General features: G+C 54.3%; 1 protein-coding gene across 21 annotated transcripts in view; it reads right to left on the bottom strand.

Annotated features, from left to right (window-relative positions):
* Nucleotides 1–26,208, bottom strand: part of LOC129528748 (decreased expression in renal and prostate cancer protein-like) — a 90,630-nt gene that overhangs the window by 59,221 nt on the left and 5,201 nt on the right. For 2 of the 21 annotated variants that reach the window (XM_063701764.1, XM_063701765.1), the window contains exons 2-10: nt 22,309–24,093; nt 19,716–19,746; nt 19,161–19,362; nt 18,055–18,245; nt 15,937–16,420; nt 15,611–15,843; nt 15,458–15,541; nt 13,625–13,682; nt 1,865–13,531 (exon numbers count right to left, since the gene is read on the bottom strand). In XM_063701764.1, coding sequence (XP_063557834.1) covers nt 5,985–7,241 — 1,257 coding nt within the window. In that variant the 5' untranslated portion in view covers nt 7,242–13,531; nt 13,625–13,682; nt 15,458–15,541; ... (4 more) ...; nt 19,716–19,746; nt 22,309–24,093 and the 3' untranslated portion in view covers nt 1,865–5,984. The other 19 variants (XM_063701767.1, XM_063701748.1, XM_063701754.1 and 16 more) reach the window with 19 other exon arrangements.

Here is a 26,208-nt window from a genome sequence, read left to right as displayed (position 1 = left end):
CTGACCCTAAAACAACCCTAACCCTGGGACCTGGCCATGACCCTAAAACAACCCTAACCCTGGGCCCTGGCCCTAACCCTAAAACAACCCTAAACCTGGGCCCTGGCCCTGAGCCAAAAACCCTAACCCTGGGCCCTGGACCTGAGCCTAAAACCCTAACCCTGGGCCCTGAACCTAAAACAACCCTAACTTTGGGCCCTGGCCCTGACCCTAAAACAACCCTAACCCTGGGCCCTGGCCCTGACCCTAAAACAACGCTAACCCTGGGCCCTGGCCCTGACCCTATAACAACCCTAACCCAGGGCCCTGACCCTAAAACAACCCTAACCCTGGGCCCTGACCATAAAGCCCTAACCCTGGGCACCGGGCCCTGGTCCCAAAGCCCTAACGCTGGGCCCCGGGCCCTGACCCTAAAGCCCTAACCCTGGGACCCGGGCCCTGCCCCTAAAGCCCTAATCCTGGGCCCCGGGCCCTGGCCCTAAAGCCCTAACCCTGGGCCCCGGGCCCTGGCCCTAAAGCCCTAACCCTGGGCCCCGGACCCTGGCCCTAAAGCCCTAACCATGGGCCCAGGGCCCTGGCCCTAAAGCCCTAACCCTGGGCCCGGGGCGCTGGCCCTAAAGCCCTAACCCTGGGCCCTGACCCTAAAACAACCCTAACCCCGGGCCCTGACCCTAAAACAACCCTAACCCTGGGCCCTGACCCTATAACAACCCTAACCCTGGGCCCTGACGCTAAAACAACCCTAGCCCTGGGCATTGGCCCTGACCCTAAAAGAACCCTAACCCTGGGCCCTGGCCCTGACCCTAAAACAACCCTAACCCTGGGCCCTGGCCCTGAGCCTAAAACCATAACCCTGGACCCTGGCCCTGAGCCTAAAACCCTAACCTTGGGATCTGGCCCTGAGACTGAAACCCCAACCCTAGGCCTTGGCCCTGAGCCTAACACCCTATACCTGGGCCCTGGCCCTGACCCTAAAACCCTAACCCTGGGCCCTGACCCTAAAACAACCCTAACCCTGGGCCCTGACCCTAAAACAACCATAAACCTGGGCCCTGGCCCTGACCCTAATACAATCCTAACCCTGGGCCCTGACCCTAAAACAACCCTAACCCAGGGCCCTGACCCTAAAACAACCCTAACCCTAGGCCCTGACCCAAAAACAACCCTAACCCTGGGCCCTGACCCTAAAACAACCCTAACCCTGGGCCCAGACCGTAAAACAACCCTAACCCTGGGCCCTATCCCTAAAACAACCCTAACCCTGGGCCCTGACCCTGAAACAACCCTAACCCTGGGCCCTGACCCTGAAACAACCCTAACCCTGGGCCCTGAACCTGAAACAACCCTAACCCTGGGCCCTTACCCTGAAACAACCCTAACCCTGGGCCCTGATCCTGAAACAACCCTAACCCTGGGCCCTGACCCTGAAAGAACCCTAACCCTGGGCCCTGACCCTAAAACAACCCTAACCCTGGGCCCTGACCCTAAAACCCTAACCCTGGGCCCTGGCCCTGACCCTAAAACCCTATCCCTGGTCCCTGGCAATGAGCCTAAAACCTTAACCCGGGGCCCTGGCCCTGAGCCTAAAACCCTAACCCTGGGCCCTGGCCCTGAGCCTAAAACCCTAACCCTGGGCCCTGGACCTATAGCAACCCTAACACTGGGCCCTGACCCTAAAACAACCCTAGCCCTGGGCATTGGCCCTGACCCTAAAACAACCCTAGCCCTGGGCATTGGCCCTGACCCTAAAACAACCCTAACCCTGGGCCCTGGCCCTGACCCTAAAACAACCCTAACCCTGGGCCCTGGCCCTGAGCCTAAAACCCTAACCCTGGGCCCTGGCCCTGAACCGAAAACCCTAACCTTGGGATCTGGCCCTGAGACTGAAACCCCAAACCTAGGCCTTGGTCCTGAGCCTAAAACCCTAACCCTGGGCCCTGGCCCTGAGCCTAAAACCCTAACCCTGGGACCTAACCCTAAAACAACCATAACCCTGGGCCCTGACCCTAAAACAACCCTAACCCTGGGCCCTGACCCTAAAACAACCCTAACCCTGGGCCCTGACAGTAAAACAACCCTAACCCTGGGCCCTGAACCTAAAACAACCCTAACCCTGGGCCCTGACCGTAAAACAACCCTAACCCTGGGCCCTATCCCTAAAACAACCCTAACCCTGGGCCCTGACCCTGAAACAACCCTAACCCTGGGCCCTGACACTAAAACAACCCTAACCCTGGGCCCTGACCCTAAAACAACCCTAGCCCTGGGCATTGGCCCTGACCCTAAAACAACCCTAACCCTGGGCCCTGGCCCTGACCCTAAAACAACCCTAACCCTGGGCCCTGGCCCTGAGCCTAAAACCCTAACCCTGGGCCCTGGCCCTGAGCCGAAAACCCTAACCTTGGGATCTGGCCCTGAGACTGAAACCCCAACCCTAGGCCTTGGCCCTGAGCCTAAAACCCTAAACCTGGGCCCTGGCCCTGAGCCTAAAACCCTAACCCTGGGCCCTAACCCTAAAACAACCCTAACCCTGGGCCCTGACCCTAAAACAACCCTAATCCTTGGCCCTGACCCTAAAACAACCCCAACCCTGGGCACTGACCCTAAAACAACCCTAACCCTGGGCCCTGACCCTAAAACAACCATAAACCTGGGCCCAGGCCCTGACCCTAATACAATCCTAACCCTGGGCCCTGACCCTAAAACAACCCTAACCCAGGGTCCTGACCCTAAAACAACCCTAACTCTGGGCCCTGACCCTGAAACAACCCTAACCCTGGGCCCTGACCCTAAAACAACCCTAACCCTGGGCCCTGACCGTAAAACAACCCTAACCCTGGGCCCTATCCCTAAAACAACCCTAACCCTGGGCCCTGACCCTAAAACAACCCTAACCCTGGGCCCTGACCCTCAAACAACCCTAACCCTGGGCCCTGAACATGAAACAACCCTAAACCTGGGCCCTGACCCTGAAACAACCCTAACCCTGGGCCCTAACCCTGAAACAACCCTAACCCTGGGCCCTGACCCTAAAACAACCCTAACCCTGGGCCCTGACCCTAAAACCCTAACCCTGGGCCCTGGCCCTGACCCTAAAACCCTATCCCTGGTCCCTGGCAATGAGCCTAAAACCCTAACCTGGGGCCCTGGCCCTCAGCCTAAAACCCTAACCGTGGGCCCTGGCCCTGAGCCGAAAACCCTAACCTTGGGCTCTGGCCCTGAGCCTGAAACCCCAAACATGGGCCCTGGCCCAGAGCCTGAAACCCTAACCCTGGGCCCTAGCCCTAAAAGAACCATAACCCTGGGCCCTGACCCTAAAACAACTCTAACCATGGTCCCTGACCCTAAAACAAACCTAACCCTGGGCCCCGACCCTAAAACAACCCTAACCCTGGCCCCTGACCCTAAAACAACCATAATCCTGGGCCCTGGCCCTGACCCTAAAACAACCCTAACCCTGGGACCTGGCCATGACCCGAAAACAACCCTAACCCTGGGCCCTGGCCATGACCCTAAAACAACCCTAAACCTGTGCCCTGGCCCTGAGCCTAAAACCCTAACCCTGGACCCTGGCCCAGAGCCTAAAACCCTAACCCTGGGCTGTAACCCTAAAAGAACCATAACCCTGGGCCATGACCCTAAAACAACCCTAAACCTGGGCCCTGACCCTAAAACAACCGTAACCCTGGGCCCTGGCCCTGACCCTAAAACAACCCTAACCCTGGGACCTGGCCATGACCCTAAAACAACCCTAACCCTGGGCCCTGGCCCTAACCCTAAAACAACCCTAAACCTGGGCCCTGGCCCTGAGCCAAAAACCCTAACCCTGGGCCCTGGACCTGAGCCTAAAACCCTAACCCTGGGCCCTGAACCTAAAACAACCCTAACTTTGGGCCCTGGCCCTGACCCTAAAACAACCCTAACCCTGGGCCCTGGCCCTGACCCTAAAACAACGCTAACCCTGGGCCCTGGTCCTGACCCTATAACAACCCTAACCCAGGGCCCTGACCCTAAAACAACCCTAACCCTGGGCCCTGACCCTAAAGCCCTAACCCTGGGCACCGGGCCCTGGTCCTAAAGCCCTAACCCTGGGCCCCGGGCCCTGACCCTAAAGCCCTAACCCTGGGACCAGGGCCCTGACCCTAAAGCCCTAACCCTGGGCCCGGACCCTAAAACAACCGTAACCCAGGGCCCTGACCCTAAAACAACCCTAACCCTGGGCCCTGACCCTAAAACAACCCTAACCCTGGGCCCTGACCCTAAAACAACCCTAACCCTGAGCCCTGACCCTGAAACAACCCGAACCCTGGGCCCTGACCCTAAAACAACCCTAACCCTGAGCCCTGACCCTGAAACAACCCGAACCCTGGGCCCTGACCCTGAAACAACCCTAACCCTGGGCCCTGACCCTGAAACAACCCTATCCCTGGGCCCTGACCCTGAAACAACCCTAACCCTGGGCCCTGACCCTGAAACAACCCTAACCCTGGGCCCTGACCCTAAAACAACCCTAACCCTCAGCCCTGACCCTAAAACAACCATAACCCTGGGCCCTGACCCTAAAAACCTAACCCTGGGCCCTGGCCCTGAGCCTAAAACCCTATCCCTGGTCCCTGGCCCTGAGCCTAAAACCCTAACCCTGGGCCCTGGCCCTGAGCCTAAAACTCTTACCCTGGGACCTGGCCCTGATCCTAAAACCCTAACCGTGTGCCCTGACCCTAAAACAACCCTAACCCTGGGCCCTGACCCTAAAACAACCCCAACCCTGGACCCTAACACTAAAACAAACCTAACCCTGGGCCCTGGGCCCTGACCCTAAAACCCTAACCCTGGGCCCTGGGCCCTTACCCTAATACCCTAACCCTGGGCCCTGGGCCCTGACCCTAAAACCCTAACCCTGGGCCCTGGGCCCTGACCCTAAAACCCTAACCCCGGACCCTGACCCTAAAACCCTAACCCTGAGCCCTGGGCCCTGACCCTAAAACCCTAACCCTGGGCCCTGGGCCCTGACCCTAAAACCCTAACCCTGGGCCCTGGGCCCTGACACAAAATCCCTAACCCTGGGCCCTGGGCCCTGACCCTAAAACCCTAACCCTGGGCCCTGGCCCTGACCCTAAAACCCTAACCCTGGGCCCTGGCCCTGACCCTAAAACCCCAACCCTGGGCCCTGGCCCTGACCCTAAAACCCTAACCCTGGGCCCTGACCCTAAAACCCTAACCCTGGGCCCTGTCCCTAAAACCCTAACCCTGGGCCCTGACCCTAAATCCCTAACCCTGGGCCCTGACCCTAAAACCCTAACCCTGAGCCCTGGCCCTGACCCTAAAACCCTAACCCTGGGCCCTGGGCCCTGACCCTAAAACCCTAACCCTGGACCCTGACCCTAAAACCCTAACCCTGAGCCCTGGGCCCTGATCCTAAAACCCTAACCCTGGGCCCTGGGCCCTGACCCTAAAACCCTAACCCTGGGCCCTGGGCCCTGACCCTAAAACCCTAACCCTGGGCCCTGAGCCCTGACACAAAATCCCTAACCCTGGGCCCTGGGCCCTGACCCTAAAACCCTAACCCTGGGCCCTGGCCCTGACCCTAAAACCCTAACCCTGGGCCCTGGCCCTGACCCTAAAACCCTAACCCTGGGCCCTGGCCCTGAGCCTAAAACCCTAACCCTGGGCCCTGGCAAAGAACCTAAAACCCTAACCCTGGGCCCTGGCCCCGACCCTGAATCCCTAACCCGGGGCCCTGGCCCTGACCATAAAACCCCAACCCAGGGCCCTGGCCCTTACCCTAAAACCCTAACCCTGGGCCTTGGCCCTGATCATTAAACCCTAACAGTTGGCCCTGACCCTAAAACAACCCTAAACCTGGGCCCTGACCCTAAAACAACCCTAACCCTGTGCCCTGACCCTAAAACAACCCTAACCCTGGGCCCTTACCATAAAAAAACCCTAACCCTGGGCCCTGACCCTAAAACAACACTAACCCTTGGCTATGACCCTAAAACAACCCTAACCCAGGGCTCTGGCCCTGACCCTAAAACAACCCTAACCCTGGGCCCTGGCCCTGACCCTAAAACAACCCTAACCCTGGGCCCTGGCCATGACCGTAAAACAACCCTAACCCTGCGCCCTGGCCGTGACCCTAAAACAACCCTAAACCTGGGCCCTGGCCCTGAGCCTAAAACCCTAACCCTGGGCCCTGGACCTGAGCCTAAAACCCTAACCCTGGGCCCTGACCCTAAAACAACCCTAACCCTGGGCCCTGGACCTGAGCCTAAACCCCTAACCCTGGGCCCTGGACCTGAGCCTAAAACCCTAACCCTGGGCCCTGACCCTAAAACAACCCTAACCCTGGCCCCTGACCCTAAAACAACCATAATCCTGGGCCCTGGCCCTGACCCTAAAACAACCCTAACCCTGGGACCTGGCCATGACCCGAAAACAACCCTAACCCTGGGCCCTGGCCCTGACCCTAAAACAACCTTAAACCTGTGCCCTGGCCCTGAGCCTAAAACCCTAACCCTGGACCCTGGCCCAGAGCCTAAAACCCTAACCCTGGGCTGTAACCCTAAAAGAACCATAACCCTGGGCCATGACCCTAAAACAACCCTAAACCTGGGCCCTGACCCTAAAACAACCGTAACCCTGGGCCCTGGCCCTGACCCTAAAACAACCCTAACCCTGGGAACTGGCCATGACCCTAAAACAACCCTAACCCTGGGCCCTGGCCCTAACCCTAAAACAACCCTAAACCTGGGCCCTGGCCCTGAGCCAAAAACCCTAACCCTGGGCCCTGAACCTAAAACAACCCTAACTTTGGGCCCTGGCCCTGACCCTAAAACAACCCTAACCCTTGGCCCTGACCCTAAAACAACCCTAACCCTGGGCCCTGACCCTAAAACAACCCTAACCCTGGGCCCTGACCCTAAAACAACCATAACCCTGGGCCCTGACCCTAAAACCCTACCCCTGGGCCCTGGCCCTGAGCCTAAAACCCTATCCCTGGTCCCTGGCCCTGAGCCTAAAACCCTAACCCTGGGCCCTGGCCCTGAGCCTAAAACCCTAACTCTGGACCCTGGCCCTGAGCCTAAAACCCTAACCCTGGGGCCTAACCCTAAAACAACCATAACCCTGGGCCCTGACCCTAAAACAACCCTAACCCTTGGCCCTGACCCTAAAACAACCCTAACCCTGGGCCCTGACCCTAAAACAACCCTAACCCTCGGCCCTGACCCTAAAACAACCATAACCCTGGGCCCTGACCCCAAAACCCTAACCCTGGGCCCTGGCCCTGAGCCTAAAACCCTATCCCTGGTCCCTGGCCCTGAGCCTAAAACCCTAACCCTGGGCCCTGGCCCTGAGCCTAAAACCCTAACCCTGGGCCTTGGCTCGGAGCCTAAACCCTAACCCTGGGCCCTGGCCCTGAGCCTAAAATCCTATCCCTGGGCCCTAACCCTAAAACAACCATAACCCTGGGCCATGACCCTAAAACAACCATAACCCAGGGCCATGACCCTAAAACAACCCTAACCCTGGGCCCTGACCCTAAAACAACCCTAACCCTGGGCCCTGATCCTGAAACAACCCTAACCCTGGGCTCTGACCCTAAAACAACCCTAACCCTGGGCTCTGACCCTAAAACAACCATAACCCTGGGCCCTGGCCCAGACCCTAAAACAACCCTAACCCTGGGCCCTGGCCCTGAGCCTAAAACCCTAACCCTGGGCCCTGGACCTGAGCCTAAAACCCTAACCCTGGGCCCTGAACCTAAAACAACCCTAACTTCGGCCCTGGCCCTGATCCTAAAACAACCCTAACCCTAGGCCCTGGCCCTGACCCTATAACAACCCTAACCCTGGGCCCTGACCCTAAAACAACCCTAACCCTGGGCCCTGGCCCTAAAGCCCTAACCATGGGCCCCGGGCCCTGGCCCTAAAGCCCTAACCCTGGGCCCGGGGCCCTGAGCCTAAAGCCCTAACCCTGGGCAATGACCCTAAAACAACCCTAACCCTGGGCCCTGACCCTAAAACAACCATAAACCTGGGCCCTGGCCCTGACCCTAATACAATCCTAACCCTGGGCCCTGACCCTAAGACAACCCTAACCCAGGGCCCTGACCCTAAAACAACCCTAACCCTAGGCCCTGACCCTAAAACAACCCTAACCCTGGGCCCTGACCCTAAAACAACGCTAACCCTGAGCCCTCACCGTAAAACAACCCTAACCCTGGGCCCTATCCCTAAAACAACCCTAACCCTAACCCTGACCCTGAAAGAACCCTAACGCTGGGCCCGGACCCTAAAACAACCCTAACCCTGGGCCCTGACCCTAAAACCCTAACCCTGGGCCCTGGCCCTGACCCTAAAACCCTATCCCTGGTCCCTGGCAATGAGCCTAAAACCCTAACCCGGGGCCCTGGCCCTGAGCCTAAAACCCTAACCCTGGGCCCTGGCCCTGAGCCTAAAACCCTAACCCTGGGCCCTGGACCTATAGCAACCCTAACACTGGGCCCTGACCCTAAAACAACCCTAGCCCTGGGCATTGGCCCTGACCCTAAAACAACCCTAGCCCTGGGCATTGGCCCTAACCCTAAAACAACCCTAACCCTGGGCCCTGGCCCTGACCCTAAAACAACCCTAACCCTGGGCCCTGGCCCTGAGCCTAAAACCCTAACCCTGGGCCCTGGTCCTGAGCCGAAAACCCTAACCTTCGGCTCAGGCCCTGAGGCTGAAACCCCAACCCTAGACCCTGGCCCTGAGCCTAAAACCCTAACCCTGGGCCCTGGCCCTGAGCCTAAAACCCTAACCCTGGGTCCTAACCCTAAAACAACCATAACCCTGGGCCCTGACCCTAAAACAACCCTAACCCTTGGCCCTGACCATAAAACAACCCTAACCCTGGGCCCTGACCCTAAAACAACCCTAACCCTCAGCCCTGACCCTAAAACAACCATAACCCTGGGCCCTGACCCTAAAAACCTAACCCTGGGCCCTGGCCCTGAGCCTAAAACCCTATCCCTGGTCCCTGGCCCTGAGCCTAAAACCCTAAACCTGGGCCCTGGCCCTGAGCCTAAAACCCTAACCCTGGGACCTGGCCCTGATCCTAAAACCCTAACCGTGTGCCCTGACCCTAAAACAACCCTAACCCTGGACCCTGACCCTAAAACAAACTCAACCCTGGACCCTAACACTAAAACAAACCTAACCCTGGGCCCTGGGCCCTGACCCTAAAACCCTAACCCTGGGCCATGGGCCCTTACCCTAAAACCCTAACCCTGGGCCCTGGGCCCTGACCCTAAAACCCTAACCCTGGGCCCTGGGCCCTGACCCTAAAACCCTAACCCTGGGCCCTGACCCTAAAACCCTAACCCTGGGCCCTGGCCCTAAAACCCTAAACCTGGGCCCTGACCCTAAATCCCTAACCCTGGGCCCTGACCCTAAATCCCTAACCCTGGGCCCTGGCCCTGACCCTAAAACCGTAACCCTGGGCCCTGGCCCTGAGCCTAAAACCCTAACCCTGGGCCCTGGCCCAGAACCTAAAACCCTAACCCTGGGCCCTGGCCCTGACCCTGAATCCCTAACCCGGGGACCTGGCCCTGACCATAAAACCCCAACCCAGGGCCCTGGCCCTTACCCTAAAACCCTAACCCTGGGCCTTGGCCCTGATCATTAAACCCTAACCGTGGGCCCTGACCCTAAAACAACCCTAAACCTGGGCCCTGACCCTAAAACAACCCTAACCCTGTGCCCTGACCCTAAAACAACCCTAACCCTGGGCCCTTACCATAAAAAAACCCTAACCCTGGGCCCTGACCCTAAAACAACACTAACCCTGGGCTATGACCCTAAAACAACCCTAACCCTGGGCTCTGGCCCTGACCCTAAAACAACCCTAACCCTGGGCCCTGGCCCTGACCCTAAAACAACCCTAACCCTGGGCCCTGGCCATGACCGTAAAACAACCCTAACCCTGGGCCCTGGCCCTGACCCTAAAACAACCCTAAACTTGGGCCCTGGCCCTGAGCCTAAACCCCTAACCCTGGGCCCTGGACCTGAGCCTAAAACCCAAACCCTGGGCCCTGACCCTAAAACAACCCTAACTTTGGGCCCTGGCCCTGACCCTAAAACACCCCTAGCCCTGGGCCCTGGCCCTGACCCTAAAACAACCCTAACCCTGGGCACTGCCCCTGACCCTAAAACAACCCTAACCCTGGGCCGTGGCCCTGAGCCTAAAACCCAAACCCTGGGCACTGGCCCTGAGCCGAAAACCCTAACCTTGGGCTATGGCCCTGAGCCTGAAACCCCAACCATAGGCCCTGGCCCTGAGCCTAAAACCCTAACCATGAGCCCTGGCCCTGAGCCTAAAATCCTATCCCTGGGCCCTAACCCTAAAACAACCCTAACCCTGGGCCCTGACCCTAAAACAACCCTAACCATGGGCCCTGGCCCTAAAACAACCCTAACCCTGGGCCCTGACCCTAAAACAACCATAACCCTGGGCCCTGGCCCTGACCCTAAAACAACCCTAACCCTGGACCCTGGCCCTGAGCCTAAAACCCTAACCCTGGGCCCTGGACCTGAGCCTAAAACCCTAACCCTGGGCCCTGAACCTAAAACAACCCTAACTTGGGCCCTGGCCCTGATCCTAAAACAACCCTAACCCTAGGCCCTGGCCCTGACCCTATAACAACCCTAACCCTGGGCCCTGACCCTAAAACAACCCTATCCCTGGGCCCTGACCCTAAAGCCCTAACCATGGGCCCCGGGCACTGGTCCCAAAGCCCTAACCCTGGGCCCCGGGCCCTGACCCTAAAGCCCTAACCCTGGGCCCGGGCCCTGAGCCTAAAACCCTAAGCCTGGGCCCTGACCCTGAGCCTAAAACCCTAACCCTGGGCCCTGACCCCTGACCCTAAAACCCTAACACTGGGCCCTGGCCCTGTACCTAAAGCCCTAACCCTGGGCCCTGGCCCTGTACCTAAAGCCCTAACCCTGGGCCCTGGCCCTGACCCTAAAACCCTAACCCTGGGCCCTGACCCTAAAACCCTAACCCTGGGCCCTGACCCAAAACCCTAAACCTGGGCCCTGACCCTAACTCCGTAACCCTGGGCCCTGACCCTAAAACCCTAACCCTGGGCCCTGGCCCTTACCCTAAAACCCTAACCGTGGGCCCTGGCCCTGACCATAAAACCCTAACCCTGGGCCCTGACCCTAAAACAACCCTGACTCTGGGCCCTGACCCTAAAACAACCCTAACCCTGGGCCCTGGCCCTGACCCTAAAACACGCCTAACCCTGGGCCCTGGCCCTGACCCTAAAACATTCCTAACCCTGGGCCCTTGCCCTGAGCCTAAGACCCTAACCCTGGGCCCTGGACCTGAGCATAAAACCCTAACCCTGGGCCCTGACCCTAAAACAACCCTAACTTTGGGGCCTGGCCCTGACCCTAAAACACCCCTAGCCCTGGGCCCTGGCCCTGACCCTAAAACAACCCTAACCCTGGGCCCTGGCCCTGAGCCTAAAACCCTAACCCTGGGCCCTCACCCTATAACAAACCTAACCCTGGGCCCTGACCCTAAAACAAGCCTAACCCTGGGCCCTGACCCTAAAACAACCCTAACCCTGAGCCCTGACCCTGAAACAACCCTAAACCTGGGCCCTGAGCCTAAAACCCTAACCCTGGGCCCTTGCCCTGAGCCTAAAACCCTAACCCTGGGCACTGGCCCTGAGCCTAAAACCCTATCCCTGGGCCCTGCCCCTGAGCCTAAAACCCTAAACCTGGGCCCTGGCCTTGAGCCTAAAACCCTAACCCTGGGCCCTGGCCCTGAGCCTAAAACCCTAACCCTGGGCCCTGGACCTGAGCCTAAAACCCTAACCTTGGGCCCTGGCCCTGAACCTGAAACCCCAACCCTGGGCCCTGGCCAGGAGCCTAAAACCCTAACCCTGGGCCCTGGCCCTGAGCCTAAATCCCTAACCCTGGGCCCTGACCCTAAAACAACCCTAAACCTGTGCCGTGACCCTAAAACAACCCTAACCCTCGGCCCTGACCCTAAAATAACCCTAACCCTGGGCCCTGACCCTAAAACAACCCTAACCCTAGGCCCTGACCCTAAAACAACCCTAACCCTGGGCCCTGACCCTAAAACAACCCTAACCCTGGGCCCTGACCCTAAAACAACCCTAACCCTGGGCCCTGACCCTAAAACAACCCTAACCCTGGGCCCTGACCTTAAAACAACCCTAACCCTGGGCCCTGACCCTAAAACAACCCTAATCCTGGGCCCTGACCCTAAAACAACCCTAACCCTGGGCCCTGAACCTAAAACAACCCTAACCCTGGGCCCTGACCCTAAAACCCTAACCCTGGGCCCTGGCCCTGAGCCTAAAACCCTATCCCTGGTCCCTGGTCCTGAGCCTAAAACCCTAACCCTGGGCCCTGGCCCTGAGCCTAAAACCCTAACCCTGGGCCCTGACCCTAAAACCTTAACCCTGGGCCCTGACCCTGAGCCTAAAACCCTAACCCAGGGCCCTGGCCCTGACCCTAAAACAACCCTAACCCTGGGCCCTGGCCCAAATTGTAATGAGGTCTGTTGGGCAAAATTCCATATAAGCATAGTATAAATTAATAAAGCAAATCGTGATAAATTAGTACGATTGACTTTCTGGAGTTTCTGACAATAAAAGTAAGGAAAATGCAGAACACAAAGACAGAGAGTAAAAAGAGAAATTAGGAAAGCATTCTACATGTTTAATAGGAAGACACTGGCCGTGTTCGTGCAGCGGCAGTATGTCGTGACATGACATACTTTGGAGAGAAGTTAACAGATGAGGAAGTTGATAAAAATCATCAGAGAAGCAAAATACTGGTAGCGACACTCAAGGAAACCACGAAATTTCCATAACTTACGTCAGCAAAGTGGGAATATTGTACAGTGTGTGTTGAAGTTCCTATACAACATTGTTTATCTGCCGTTTGTTTGTTTGTAAGGAATGTATATACTAAAAGTTCTTCTTGCTGTCAAAAGAATATGTGTGAATAAGTCATTTTAACTTATTCTTCTGTTTTTCTTTTATCTTCCTGCCATCATCCCACAGCCTTACTTTAGAAATTTTTTCTTTAGAAAATTGAACAAGTGCCCCTTGTGGTGGCACATACCTCGAGGATGGGAGGCAGGGGTGGAAGGGTCACTTGAGGCCATTAGTTTGACACCAGCCTGGCCAACAAAGTGAGACCCCATGTCTGCAAAACAATTTAAAAATTAGCCAAGTATCGTCATGTATACCTACAGTCCCAGCTACCTCAACTTACGGAGAAAGTTCAGGGCCTGGAGAGAAGGCTGGGAGGCAGGAGCTGGGTCTAAAGAGGCCATTGTAACGATGGAGCTGTGCCTGTGGAGGCTGTTGTGAGGCAGTAGGCTCATCTGCGGAGACTGCCGTGAGGTAGGGTATGGGCCTCAATACGCCATTGTGAGTCATGAGCTTGGTCTGTAGAGGCTGACTGGAGAGAGTTCTGGGCCTGGCGAGGCTGCCGGGAGGTAGGAGCTGGGCCAAAAGATTGAAGCACATTTACGTTTATTAGGCACTTCATTTCCATTATTACACTGGAATATATAATGAAATAATTATAGAACTCACCATAATGTAGAATCAGTCGGCGTGTTAAGCTTGTTTTCCTGAAACTGGATGGTCCCACCTGAGCGTGATGGGAGAAAGTGACAGATCAATAGGTATTAGATTCTCATAAGAACAGCGCAACCTAGATCCCTCACATGCAGGGTTCACAACAGGGTGCGTTCTCCTATGAGAATCTAATGCTGCTGCTCATCTGAGAAGGTGGAGCTCAGGCGGGAATGTGAGCAAAGGGGAGTGGCTGTAAATACAGACGAAGCTTCCCTCACTCCCTCACTCGACACCACTCACCTGCTGTGTGGCTCCTTACGGCTCCATGGCTCAGGGGTTGGGGACCCCTGCTCAAGTGCATCCAAAGCGACCCTTCCCACACCAGTCTTCATAGTAGTCAAGGGCAGCAACCAGTTAGCCCCCAAGGCATGTGCCTCAGCTGGCATTTCATCACAATCAACAGTAAGTGGTAGCTTGAGTCACTGTGAGGTCACTTCCTGGAAATCACCCTAACCCTGGGCCCTGACCCTAAAACCCTAACCCTGGGCCATGACCCTAAAACCCTAACCCTGGGTCCTGACCCTAAAACCCTAACCCTGGGCCCTGACCCTAAAACCCTAACCCTGGGCCCTGACCCTAAAAACCTAACCCTGGGCCCAGGCCCTGACCCTAAAACCCTAACCCTGGGCCCTGGCCCTGACCCTAAAACCCTAACCCTGGGCCCTGGCCCTGACCCTAAAACCCTAACCCTGGGCCCACGCCCTGACCCTAAAACCCTAACCCTGGGCACTGGCCCTAACCCTAAAACCCTAACCCTGGGCCCTGGACCTGACCCTGAAACCCTAACCCTGGGCCCTGGCACTGATCCTAAAACCCTAACCCTGGGCCCTGGCCCTGACCCTAAAACCCTAACACTGGGCCCTGGCCCCGAGCCTAAAACCCTAACCCTGGGCCCTGGCTCTGAGCCTAAATCCCTAACCCTGGGCCCTGGCCCTGACCCTAAAACCCTAACCCTGGGCTCTGGCCCTGAGCCTAAAACCCTAACCCTGGGCCCTGGCCCTGAGCCTAAAACCCTAACCCTGGGCCCTGGCCCTGAGCCTAAAACCCTAACCCTGGGCCCTGACCCTAAAACAACCCTAACTTTGGGCCCTGGCCCTGAGCCTAAAACACCCCTAGCCCTGGGCCCTGGCCCTGACCCTAAAACAACCCTAACCCTGGGCCCTGGCCCTGACCCTAAAACAACCCTAACCCTGGGCCCTGGCCCAAATTGTAATGAGGTCTGTTGGGCAAAATTCCATATAAGCATAGTATAAATTAATAAAGCAAATCGTGATAAATTAGTACGATTGACTTTCTGGAGTTTCTGACAATAAAAGTAAGGAAAATGCAGAACACAAAGACAGAGAGTAAAAAGAGAAATTAGGAAAGCATTCTACATGTTTAAGAGGAAGACACTGGCCGTGTTCGTGCAGCGGCAGTATGTCGTGACATGACATACTTTGGAGAGAAGTTAACAGATGAGGAAGTTGATAAAAATCATCAGAGAAGCAAAATACTGGTAGCGACACTCAAGGAAACCACGAAATTTCCATAACTTATGTCAGCAAAGTGGGAATATTGTACAGTGTGTGTTGAAGTTCCTATACAACATTGTTTATCTGCCGTTTGTTTGTTTGTAAGGAATGTATATACTAAAAGTTCTTCTTGCTGTCAAAAGAATATGTGTGAATAAGTCATTTTAACTTATTCTTCTGTTTTTCTTTTATCTTCCTGCCATCATCCCACAGCCTTACTTTAGAAATTTTTTCTTTAGAAAATTGAACAAGTGCCCCTTGTGGTGGCACATACCTCGAGGATGGGAGGCAGGGGTGGAAGGGTCACTTGAGCCCATTAGTTTGACACCAGCCTGGCCAACAAAGTGAGACCCCATGTCTGCAAAACAATTTAAAAATTAGCCAAGTATCGTCATGTATACCTATAGTCCCAGCTACCTCAACTTACGGAGAAAGTTCAGGGCCTGGAGAGAAGGCTGGGAGGCAGGAGCTGGGTCTAAAGAGGCCATTGTAACGATGGAGCTGTGCCTGTGGAGGCTGTTGTGAGGCAGTAGGCTCATCTGCGGAGACTGCCGTGAGGTAGGGTATGGGCCTCAATACGCCATTGTGAGTCATGAGCTTGGTCTGTAGAGGCTGACTGGAGAGAGTTCTGGGCCTGGCGAGGCTGCCGGGAGGTAGGAGCTGGGCCAAAAGATTGAAGCACATTTACGTTTATTAGGCACTTCATTTCCATTATTACACTGGAATATATAATAAAATAATTATAGAACTCACCATAATGTAGAATCAGTGGGCGTGTTAAGCTTGTTTTCCTGAAACTGGATGGTCCCACCTGAGCGTGATGCAGAAAGTGACAGATCAATAGGTATTAGATACTCATAAGCACAGCGCAACCTGGATCCCTCACATGCACGGTTCACAACAGGGTGCGTTCTCCTATGAGAATCTAATGCTGCTGCTCATCTGAGAAGGTGGAGCTCAGGCGGGAATGTGAGCAAAGGGGAGTGGCTGTAAATACAGACGAAGCTTCCCTCACTCCCTCACTCGACACCACTCACCTCCTGCTGTGTGGCTCCTTGCGGCTCCATGGCTCAGGGGTTGGGGACCCCTGCTCAAGTGCATCCAAAGCGACCCTTCCCAAACCAGTCTTCATAGTGGTCAAGGGCAGCAACCACTTAGCTCCCAAGGCATGTGCCTCAGCTGGCATTTCGTCACAATCAACAGTAAGTGGTAGCTTGAGTCACTGTGAGGTCACCTACTGGAAATCACCAGCATCCCATTTCCCACTGGCAAAGAGCTCAGCACTGCCCCCTGGGAAACCAAACCTATGCCCAAATCCCATCTGTGTGGGTTTATCTCCTGGGACCCTTCCTAACATATTAGTCAGAGTCCAATCAGGAAGCATAAACCACTCAAAAGTTTAAAGTGGTAAAATTTAATACAGAGAATTATTCATTATAACAGGTGAACAGCATAATGAGAGATTGGCTAGCACAAAGTAAAGAGAACTCTAGAGAATACAGGACTAGCCCAGGCCAGGCATGGTGGCTCATGCCTGAAATTCCAGCAATTTGAGAAGCTAATGCAGGAGGATTGCTTAAGGCCAGGAGCTAGAGACCGGTCTGGACAACACAGTGAGACCCTGTCTCTATCCAAAAAAAATAAAAAAGTTAGCTGGGAGTGGTGGTGCACACTTGTAGTCCCAGCTACTCGGAATGCTGAAGTTTGAGCCTGGGAGGTCAAGGCTGCAGTGAGGCATGATTATGCCACTACATTCCAGCCTGGTGACAGAGCAAGACCCTGTCTCAAAGAACAAAACAACAACAACCGTTTACAGACAGAAAAGAAATAGAGCTAATAAGCTGAGGAAAGATGTTGAAATGTGACAAGTAAAGTAACATGAGGTCTTTTGTCTATTTAAAATAATCAAACAAAAAATGACTTACTAAATTATAATACCCTGTGCTGGCAAAGGTGCAGTGAAATGGGCACTTTCTTATACTATGAGAGGTGTTTAAATTGTGTATAAGCCTTCCCGGGTAAAGCCTGTCAATTTTTTAAAATAATGGAGACAGGGTCTCACCATACTGCCATACTGCCTCCTCCAACTCTTGGCCTCAAGCAATCCTCCTCTCTTAGCCTCCCAAAGTGCTAAGATTATAGCTGGGAGGCACCCAAAACCCTGTCAATTTACATCAAGGGTAATGAGAATGTCCATTCACCATGACTCACAGTAATCTTACTTCTGGGGAGACAGTTCAATCTAAACAAAAGGTCATCTGTACACACACAGTAAAAATCTGGGAGTAACTGAAGACAGAGTTGGTAAGTGAAATAAGAAACAGTTCTAAGAAATTAAACTATGATATCAATAGGCACCTGGTATAAAAGGTCAGTTGATGTTAGCTGCTACTTTTTTGTTGTTTTGAGACAGGGTCTCACTCTGTCACCCAGGCTGGAGTGCAGAGGCCTGATCATGACTCACTGCAGTCTCAGCCTCCCTGGGCTCAAGTGATCCTCCCACCTCAGCCTCCCAAGTAGCTGGGACTACAGGAACATGCCACCACACTAGGCTAATTCATGTATTTTTCTGTAGGGATGGTGACTCCCCCTTTGTTTCCAAGGCCTATCGCAAACTCTTGGCCTCAAGCCATCCTCCTGCCTCAGCCTCCCAAAGTGTTGCGATTGCCAGTGTGAGCCACCACACCTGGCCAGCTGCTACTTTTAGCAATATTATTATTATTCCACTCAATTAAAAATTATTTTCAAGGCTATGCAACAGTATGTATCCTACAGCGTAATTGTAAAAACATATACAGTCGCCGTCCCTCAGTATACAGAATTAGTTCCAGCCCCCCATGTCTGCATATACCAAAATCCATGCTTACTCACGTTTCGCTGTCACCCCTCTGGAATCCACGTATACAAAAATACCAAATATTACTTGGGCATAGTGGCAAGCACCTGTAGTCTCAGCCATGTGGGAGGTTGAGGTGGGAGGATCGCTTCAGCCTGGAAGGTTGAGGCTGCAGTCAGCTGCGATAGCACTACTACACTCCAGCCTTGGACAACAGAGGGAGACCCTGTCTCAGAAAAAAAACAAAATAAAACAGGTTAGAAATTGTAATCTAACCCTAACCCTAACCCCTAACCCCTAACCCCTAACCCTCACCCTCACCCTAACCCTCACCCTCACCCTCACCCTCACCCGAACCCTAACCCTAATCCAACCCTCACCCTCACCCTCACCGTGACCCTAACCCTACCCTAACCCCGACCCCGACCCTGACCCTGACCCCGACCCTGACCCCGACCCCGACCCTAACCCCAACCCCGACCCTGACACCGACCTCGACCCCGACCCCGACCCTAACCCCGACCCCAACCCTGACCCCGACCCTGACCCCGACCCCGACCCTGACTCTAACCCCTAACCCTGACCCCAACCCTGACTCTAACCCCTAACCCTGACCCTGACCCCGACCCTGACCCTCACCCCTAACTCTGACCCTGACCCCGACCCTGACCCTAGCCCCTAACCCTGACCCTAGCCCCGACCCTGACCCTAGCCCCGACCCTGACCCTAGCCCCAACCCTGACCCTAGCCCCAACCCTGACCCTAGCCCCGACCCTGACCCTAGCCCCGACCCTGACCCTAGCCCCTAACCCTGACCCTAGCCCCGACCCTGACCCTAGCCCCTAACCCTGACCCTAGCCCTCGCCCTCGCCCTAGCCATCGCCCTCGCCCTAGCCCCAACCCGAACCCTCACCTGAACCCGGACCCTAACCCTAAGAACACCAGGTGTGCAGAGATGTGTTAGGGCAGGAGCTTGTGTCCTCCCTATAGACCTCAGACCTTCAGAGGAAGCAAGTCAACTGGGGCATGGCTGCCTCAGGGAGGGGCTTCCAGGAGTGTGAAAGGGTGGAGGAGTGAGGTCATCAGGGGAGAAGACACCCAGCCCAGATTCTGGAAGTGCAGCAGCCACAGCAGCACCCACCTTGTCTCTGGGGAGCCTGGAAGCACACAGGCTGGCTCCACTCGCTCCACTGGCCTGTGTCACACTCCTTCTCTGCCACGTCAACCTCTGGCATGGCCATCTGGACATGAAGCCTGGCCTCAGGGATAAAGCCACAGCCCAGCTCAAAGGCTTCAAGTAGGATCCAGGTCACCCTGACAATGTGATCCCTGTGCTGGGCCCGCTGTGGGTGTGGGGACAGTTAGCAGGTGCTGAAGGTAGGGCTGGGTCCCTCAGCCCTCGAGAATACACATATGCACATGCTCACATAACACACATAGGAACACACCTGTGTTCACACAGGAACACTCAACACATTCACGTGCACACGTGCACACACACACAGATAAGGCACACTCACACACAGAAACAGCTGTGTTTGACACATACGCACACACAGGCAAACATGTCTACAGGCACACTTTCACACTCAGCACACTTGCATGCACACTCATATACACAAGTGTGTGGACAGAAGCAACTCACCACACTGACATACACACTCATACACATAGGCATGCTCATGTGGATACTCACATATACAAACACAAGGCACAGACACACTCATCTACACTTACATACAAAGGGGAGGGGAGGAGAGGGGAAGACGGAGGGAGGGAGGGAGGGAGGTAGGAAGGGAGGAAGGGAGGGAGAGAGGGAGGGAGGGGAAGGGAAGGAAGGAAAGGGAAAGAGGAAAGGAAAGGAAAAGAAATTAGAAAAAAAACTTAGTTTTGTTAATCCTCTACTGTTAACATTTTTGTTTCATTAATTTATCCTATTATTTCTCTGTCAAAACCACAAGCTGAACTCCAATGCCTTCTCTTTTTTTTGGAAATAAGGTCTCACTCTGTCACCCAGGCTGGAGTACAGTGGCACGATCACAGCTCACTGCTGTGATCAGTTTACTGAAAACAGCCCAGTCTCCCTGCCTGGCACACACTAACCAGTGGGTGCCAACTGATGTCAGTGTGACTCCCCCCATCTGATTAATATACCCAAAGACGGTATTTGTTTGTTGCTGTTTGAGACAAGGTCTCACTCTATCACCCAGGCTTCAGTGCAGTGCCACAATCATGGCTCACTGCAGCCTCAACCTCCTGGGCTCAACCTCAACCTTCCTGCCTCAGCCTCCTGAGTAACTAGATGTAGGGTCCAGCCCTACGGGGCTTAGGGGGTGTTCTCCCCATGTGCAGAGACAAGAGATTGTAATCAATAAAGACACAAGACGAAGAGATAAAGAGAAAACAGCTGGGCCTGGGGGAACACTACCATCAAGATGCGGAGACCAGTAGTGGCCCCGAACAGCTGGGCTCACTGATATTTATTGCATGCAAGACAAGGGGGCAGGGTAAGGAGGGTGAATCTTCTAAGTGATTGACAAGGTGAAGCAAGTCATGTGATTACAGGACAGGGGGCCCTTCTCTTTTAGGTAGCTGAAGCAGAGAGAGAAGGCAGCATACATCAGCAGTTTCTTCTCTGCACTTATAAGAAAGATCAAAGACTTTAAGACTTTCACTATTTCTTCTACCACAATCTACTACAAACTTCAAAGAGGAACCAGGAGTGTGAGAGGAGCATGAAAGTGGACAAGGAGCGTGAACACTGAAGCACAGCACCACAGGGAGGGGTTTCGGCCTCCAGATGACTGCGGGCCAGCCTGGATACTATCCAGCCTCCCACAAGAAGCTGCTGGAGCAGAGTGTTCCCTGACTCCCCCAAGGAAAGGAGACTCCCTTTTGTGGTCTGCTAAGTAACGGTGGCTTCCCAGACACTAACGTTACCACTTGACCAAGGAGCCCTCAAGCAGCCCTTATGTGGGTGTGACAGAAGGCTCACCTCTTGCCTTCTAGGTCACTTCTCACAGTGTCCCTTCAGCACACCATTTATTCCTAGGTTATATTAGTAACACAACAAAGAGTAATAATAAAAGCTAATGATTAATAATGTTTATTATAATGATTGATAATTGTTCATGATCATCTCTATATATAATTATGACTATTATTATTCTATTTTCTTTATTATACTGAAACAGTTTGTGCCTTCAGTCTCTTGCCTTGTCACCTGCATAATCCTCGGCCCACAACTGGGACTACAAGTGCATGCCACCAAACCTGGGTAATTTTTTCTTTCTTTTTTTTGTACAGATGTGGCCTTACTATGTTGCTCCGGTTAGTCTCAAACTCCTGGCCTCAAGCTATCCTCCTGCCTCGGCCTCCTAAAGTGCTGAGATTACAGGTGTGAGCCAATGCAGCCACCCCAAAGGTGGTGGTCAAAGTTGATTTCTCATCCAACTCTGATTCTAGACTGAATAGCACAGACCCTCAAATGTGAGGTGCTAACTAGCAATCCTGGAATCCAGAGATATACCCATGATGGACAGCCCAGAGAAAGCCCCAGTGCTGGGGCAGAATCCACCTGCTCAGGTGCAAGAGGCCTAGCCACTTGGGAGTGTTCATCACATGCACATTATCTGAGGTTAGGTCTCGGAATGCCTCAGCCAGGTGTGCAGAGATGTGTATGGAGAGCAGGTGGGAGACATGGGCACCTGGACTCCCCAGCAAAAGCTTCAAGACAAGCTTAGTGCAACCAATCCCCTGGGCTGTTCATAACAACCTCTCTCTGGTCCTGCAGGAGGGAGGTAGGCTCATATAGAGGCTTCCTGGCAGGGACCTACAGCTGGAGACAGAGGCCACCCACCTAAGGACCTGCATCCTGCAAGGAAGCCAACTCATGCCCTGAAACCCAAGTCCTTACCCAAATGGATCACATCCCCATGGCTTTCCCATGTGCTGTCCCTGCAGGCCTCTTTCTGAGGGGCATCAGGTACCCCCCAGTCCTCCATCGTGGGATCTAGGGCCTTGTGTCCAAATGCCACCCTTTCCTTGGAATGAGCCCATATCCGTGGGAAAAAGAAAGTCTGGGGGCATGGCAGGAGTCCGGGGGAAAACAGCAAAAAGAAGGAGGACAGGGCAGAGAAAGCAGGGAGAGGGGAGGAGACAAGAAGAGAGAGGGAGAATGGGCACCCAGGCCTGGCCAGGGGATGCCTGCAACCATGCGGATACCCCACTCCAGGGCTGGGATGCCTGGTGGGAAGAGCCCAGGTGTGCTTCCTCACTAGCTCACCTACCACAGGTCTGCTGGGGCAGAGCGTCATTTCAGAGGACAGCGTGGCAAGAAGCATCCAGGGCCCGGGAGGAACAGAGCTGGAAGGTGTGCGGCTGGGCAGTCCTCCCACTCAGGCCCACATTCTGCACTGCTGAGTCTCTTTGGGGGCTCAGCTGGCTCAATCTTTGCAGTCTACAGGATTGAAGGTCAGTGGAAATGTGAACAGAAAATAAGCAGGAAGTCCATCTATCCCTGCTAACCCTACCTCTGGACACACGGAATGCTCAGTGCAGTGGGAATAGGCTCCAGGAAGACCATGGAGGGAGATGCTGCACAGTGAACAGTGAACCTGGCTTTCTCATGGCCTTCCACTAGGTCACTGGCACACTGTGCTCCAAGGAGCCCCAGGCTGTAATAAGTCACACTTGAGAGTTCATGGAAGCGTCTGAGAACCATGTATTTGAGATGGAAGTTCACTTGAAATAATAAGTTAATGCAGATAAAAAAATATTGGGGGAATTAAAGGGCCGGGCACCATGGCTCACGCCTGTAATCCCAGCACTTTGGGACGCCAAGGCGGGTGGATCATGGGGTCAGGAGAGCCGAGATCGCGCCACTGCACTCCAGCCTGCGCGACAGAGCCAGACTCTGTCTCAACACCCAGGGTGGCCGGGAGTGCTGTCCAGGATGAGCAGCCCCTTGTAGGGAAGGTCGTACTGGGTGCAGCGCCCTCCACTGTAGAGCAGAAGTGCAGGAACCACTCCTGGAAGAGGCTCATGGTTACCCAGGCTTTTTTTTTTTTTTTTTTTTTTTTGAGACGGAGTCTCGCTCTGTCACCCAGGCTGTACCCAGGCTTTCTTGTGCGAGCACCACACCAAGGGCAGGTTGGGCTTGAAGGAGCCCTTGAGGAAACACGGGTTCTCCGAGGGGTACCCCAGCAGGGCCTTCAGCTTGAAGTCGCCGGCTGCGTTGCCACCGAGCAATAGGGTCAGGAGGTCTCCGGCGGCTTTGACCCAGGGCCCGACTCATCTTCCACAGGAAAATGAACGTCCTCTCGGCAGGCGCTTACAGAGGAACCTGGGTTTATTCATGGTGAACACCAGCCAGAGCTTATTCATGGTGAACACCAGCCAGAGTGTGTAGCCGCCCTCCGGGATCACCCTGCGCATTAACGCTGGGTTCTTGCACGCTGGGTTCTTGGGCCGCTGGCCCCGATGCTGCTCAAGCTGTGGCGCGCCTTGAAGCCAGCGAATCACCCTCGACCGGCCCCGAAGCTCTCGGGCTAGGCGCCCTCGCCCTGCTCCTGCTTGCGGTTCTCGAACGGGCTGTGGGCTTTCTCCCGAATGAGCACCACACTGAGGGGCATGTTGCGCTGGCTCTGGTCCTCCATCCGCACGCTCAGCAGCTGCTCCATGTTCTCCATCACCAGGCTGCGGCCACGCGTCAACTTGGTGGCCGCCTGCAGTGTGGCCTCCTGGGAACTCGCCCAGATCTTTTCCTTGTTGTCACGAATGGTGGCCAAGGTGGAGTTGGACAGCCCCAGCGCCTTCCCGATTCTACTGAGCTTCTCTCCGGCTTCAAAGCGCCACAGCGCCTCGAGCTTCACCTGCAGGTTGATGGCCTTGCGGTCCTACCAGATGCCTCAGTAATCGCGAGCGTTCAGCGGCCTCTTCAGGCCCGAGACGGTGGAGCGGGAGACTGTCCGCGCCGCTTCCTCCAGACACCGCAAGGGGGCGCTTGTGTTCCTGCTACTGAGCCCGCTGATGGCAGCCCGCTGTTGCCACTAAGGCCCCAGCCATGACTCGCGCTGTAAAATGAGGACACAAGGCTTACTGGTGGGGAGTGCCGACAGGCTTGGGTAACACCTGGGAAAGATAATTTACCAAGTCTCTCTCTTTAGGGAGCAGATTCGGGCCATATTAGGGTCACAGGGCTCACTTCCCACTGGATGTTTGCCCCATACACTAAACTAACTTCACTCTCAGGAATGCAGCAAGCTTCTGTAAACACACTAGGACTTTATAAGCTTTCCCTGCCCCTCACACTGAACATCGGGTTTCCAAATCACCCCCCTCAGCCTAACCCTAACCCTAACTTCTCCCCCCTCAGCCTTCCGAGTAGCTGGAATTATAGGCGCCCGCCACCATGCCTGGTTAATTTTTGTTTATTTTTAGATGAAGTCTCGCTCTTGTCCCCCAGGCTGGAGTGCAATGGGGCAATCTCGGCTCACTGCAACCTCTGCCTCCCGGGTTCAAGTGATTTCTCCTGCCTCAGCCTCCCGAGTAGCTGGGATTATAGGTGCGTACCACCACGCCCGGCTAATTTTTGTATTTTAAGTAGAGACGGGGTTTCACCATGTTGGCCAGGCTGGTCTCGAACTCCTGACCTCAGGTGATACGCCCGCCTCAGCCTCCCAAATTGCTGGGATTACAGGCGCAAGCCACCGCGCCCAGCAATGCCTGGCTAATTTTTGTATTTTTAGTAGAGACAGGGTTTCGCCATATAGGCCAGGCTGGTCTTGAACTCCTGACCTCAGGTGATCCACCTACCTCAGCCTCCCAAAGTGCTAGGATTACAGACGTGAGCCATCGTACCCAGCCCAAAATCCCTATTTAGAGTGCATATTATCTAGGCATCTGTTCAATGGGACACTGGGAACCAGAACTGGGGGCTAGTCCTTAAGGAGCAGGCATATGCTAGCTATTGTTCAGGAGACACCCTGCCTCAAATGCTGGTGGACATGCTTAGAAAATAGAGCCCATGGCTGGGTGCAGTGGCTCATGCCTGTAATCCTAGCACTTTGGGAGGCAAAGGCAGGCGGATCAACCAAGTTCAGGAGTTCGAGACCAGCCTGACCAACATGGAGAAACCCTGTCTCTACTAAAAATATAAAATAAGCCAGGTGTGATGGTGCATGCCTGTAATCCTAGCTACTTGGGAGCTGAGGCAGGAGAATCGGTTAAACCCGGGAAGTGGAGGTTGCAGTGAGGCGAGATTGTACCATTGCATTCCAGCCTGAGCAACAAGAGCAAAACTCCGTCAAAGAAAGAAAGAAAGAGAGAGGGAAGGAAGGAAGGAAGGAAGGAAGGAAGGAAGGAAGGAAGGAAGGAAGGAAGGAAGGAAGGAAAGGAAGGAAGGAAGGAAAGAAAATAGAGCCCAGCACTGCAGAAAAAAAAAAACAACACCCCACAGTGACTATAGATATATGCATCCAAGATGTCTCCCCTGCCCCTCATATTCATGTGTAAGGAAAAACCAGTCCTGCAAAAGCAAGGCTTTCAATCCCCTTAGCAGTAGCTGAAGCCAGCTTGCAGCTTTTCCAATATGTGTAGAATCAGCTTCATGAAGGCTCTGTGGAGACCCCAGCGTCAGCCCGCAGCAACACCTCCCCAGGGATCTGGATCCCAGTGCCCCCACCACCACGTTCCCCTCCTTTGAGCTTCTCTCAAAGACTAAACCCAACCCCTTCCCTTTGTTCATAAAGCTCTAGGAATGGATGTTGTTCCCTGAAGTTCCTACCAACATGACATCTTAGGGTTCTTTTTGTACTTTTTTACTCCTTCAATATCTCGGTAACATTTTTTACCTTAACTTCCCTCTGTTAAAACAAGTGGTGTGTTAGCAGTTCCTCAAAAGGTCAAATAGTGTTATCATATGACCCAGCAATTCCACTTCTAGGTATACAACCAAGAGAAATGAAAACAAACATCCAGACAAAAACATGTACATGAACATCCATAGCAGCATTATTCATAATAGCCGAAAAGTAAAAACAAGCCAAATGCTGATCAAAGAATACATGAATAAACAAAATGGGTCATATCCATGCAATGGAATATCATTTGCTCATAAAAATGAAGTTCTGACATGTTAAAACATGGGTGAACCTCGAAAACATTATGCTCTGAGAGAAGCCAGACAT

Source organism: Gorilla gorilla, chromosome 20 (assembly GCF_029281585.2).
Source record: "Gorilla gorilla gorilla isolate KB3781 chromosome 20, NHGRI_mGorGor1-v2.1_pri, whole genome shotgun sequence".
In the NCBI taxonomy this organism is placed as follows: domain Eukaryota; kingdom Metazoa; phylum Chordata; class Mammalia; order Primates; family Hominidae; genus Gorilla; species Gorilla gorilla.
Note: the sequence above shows the minus strand (reverse complement) of the source record. Positions and strands in the feature narration are given on the sequence as shown.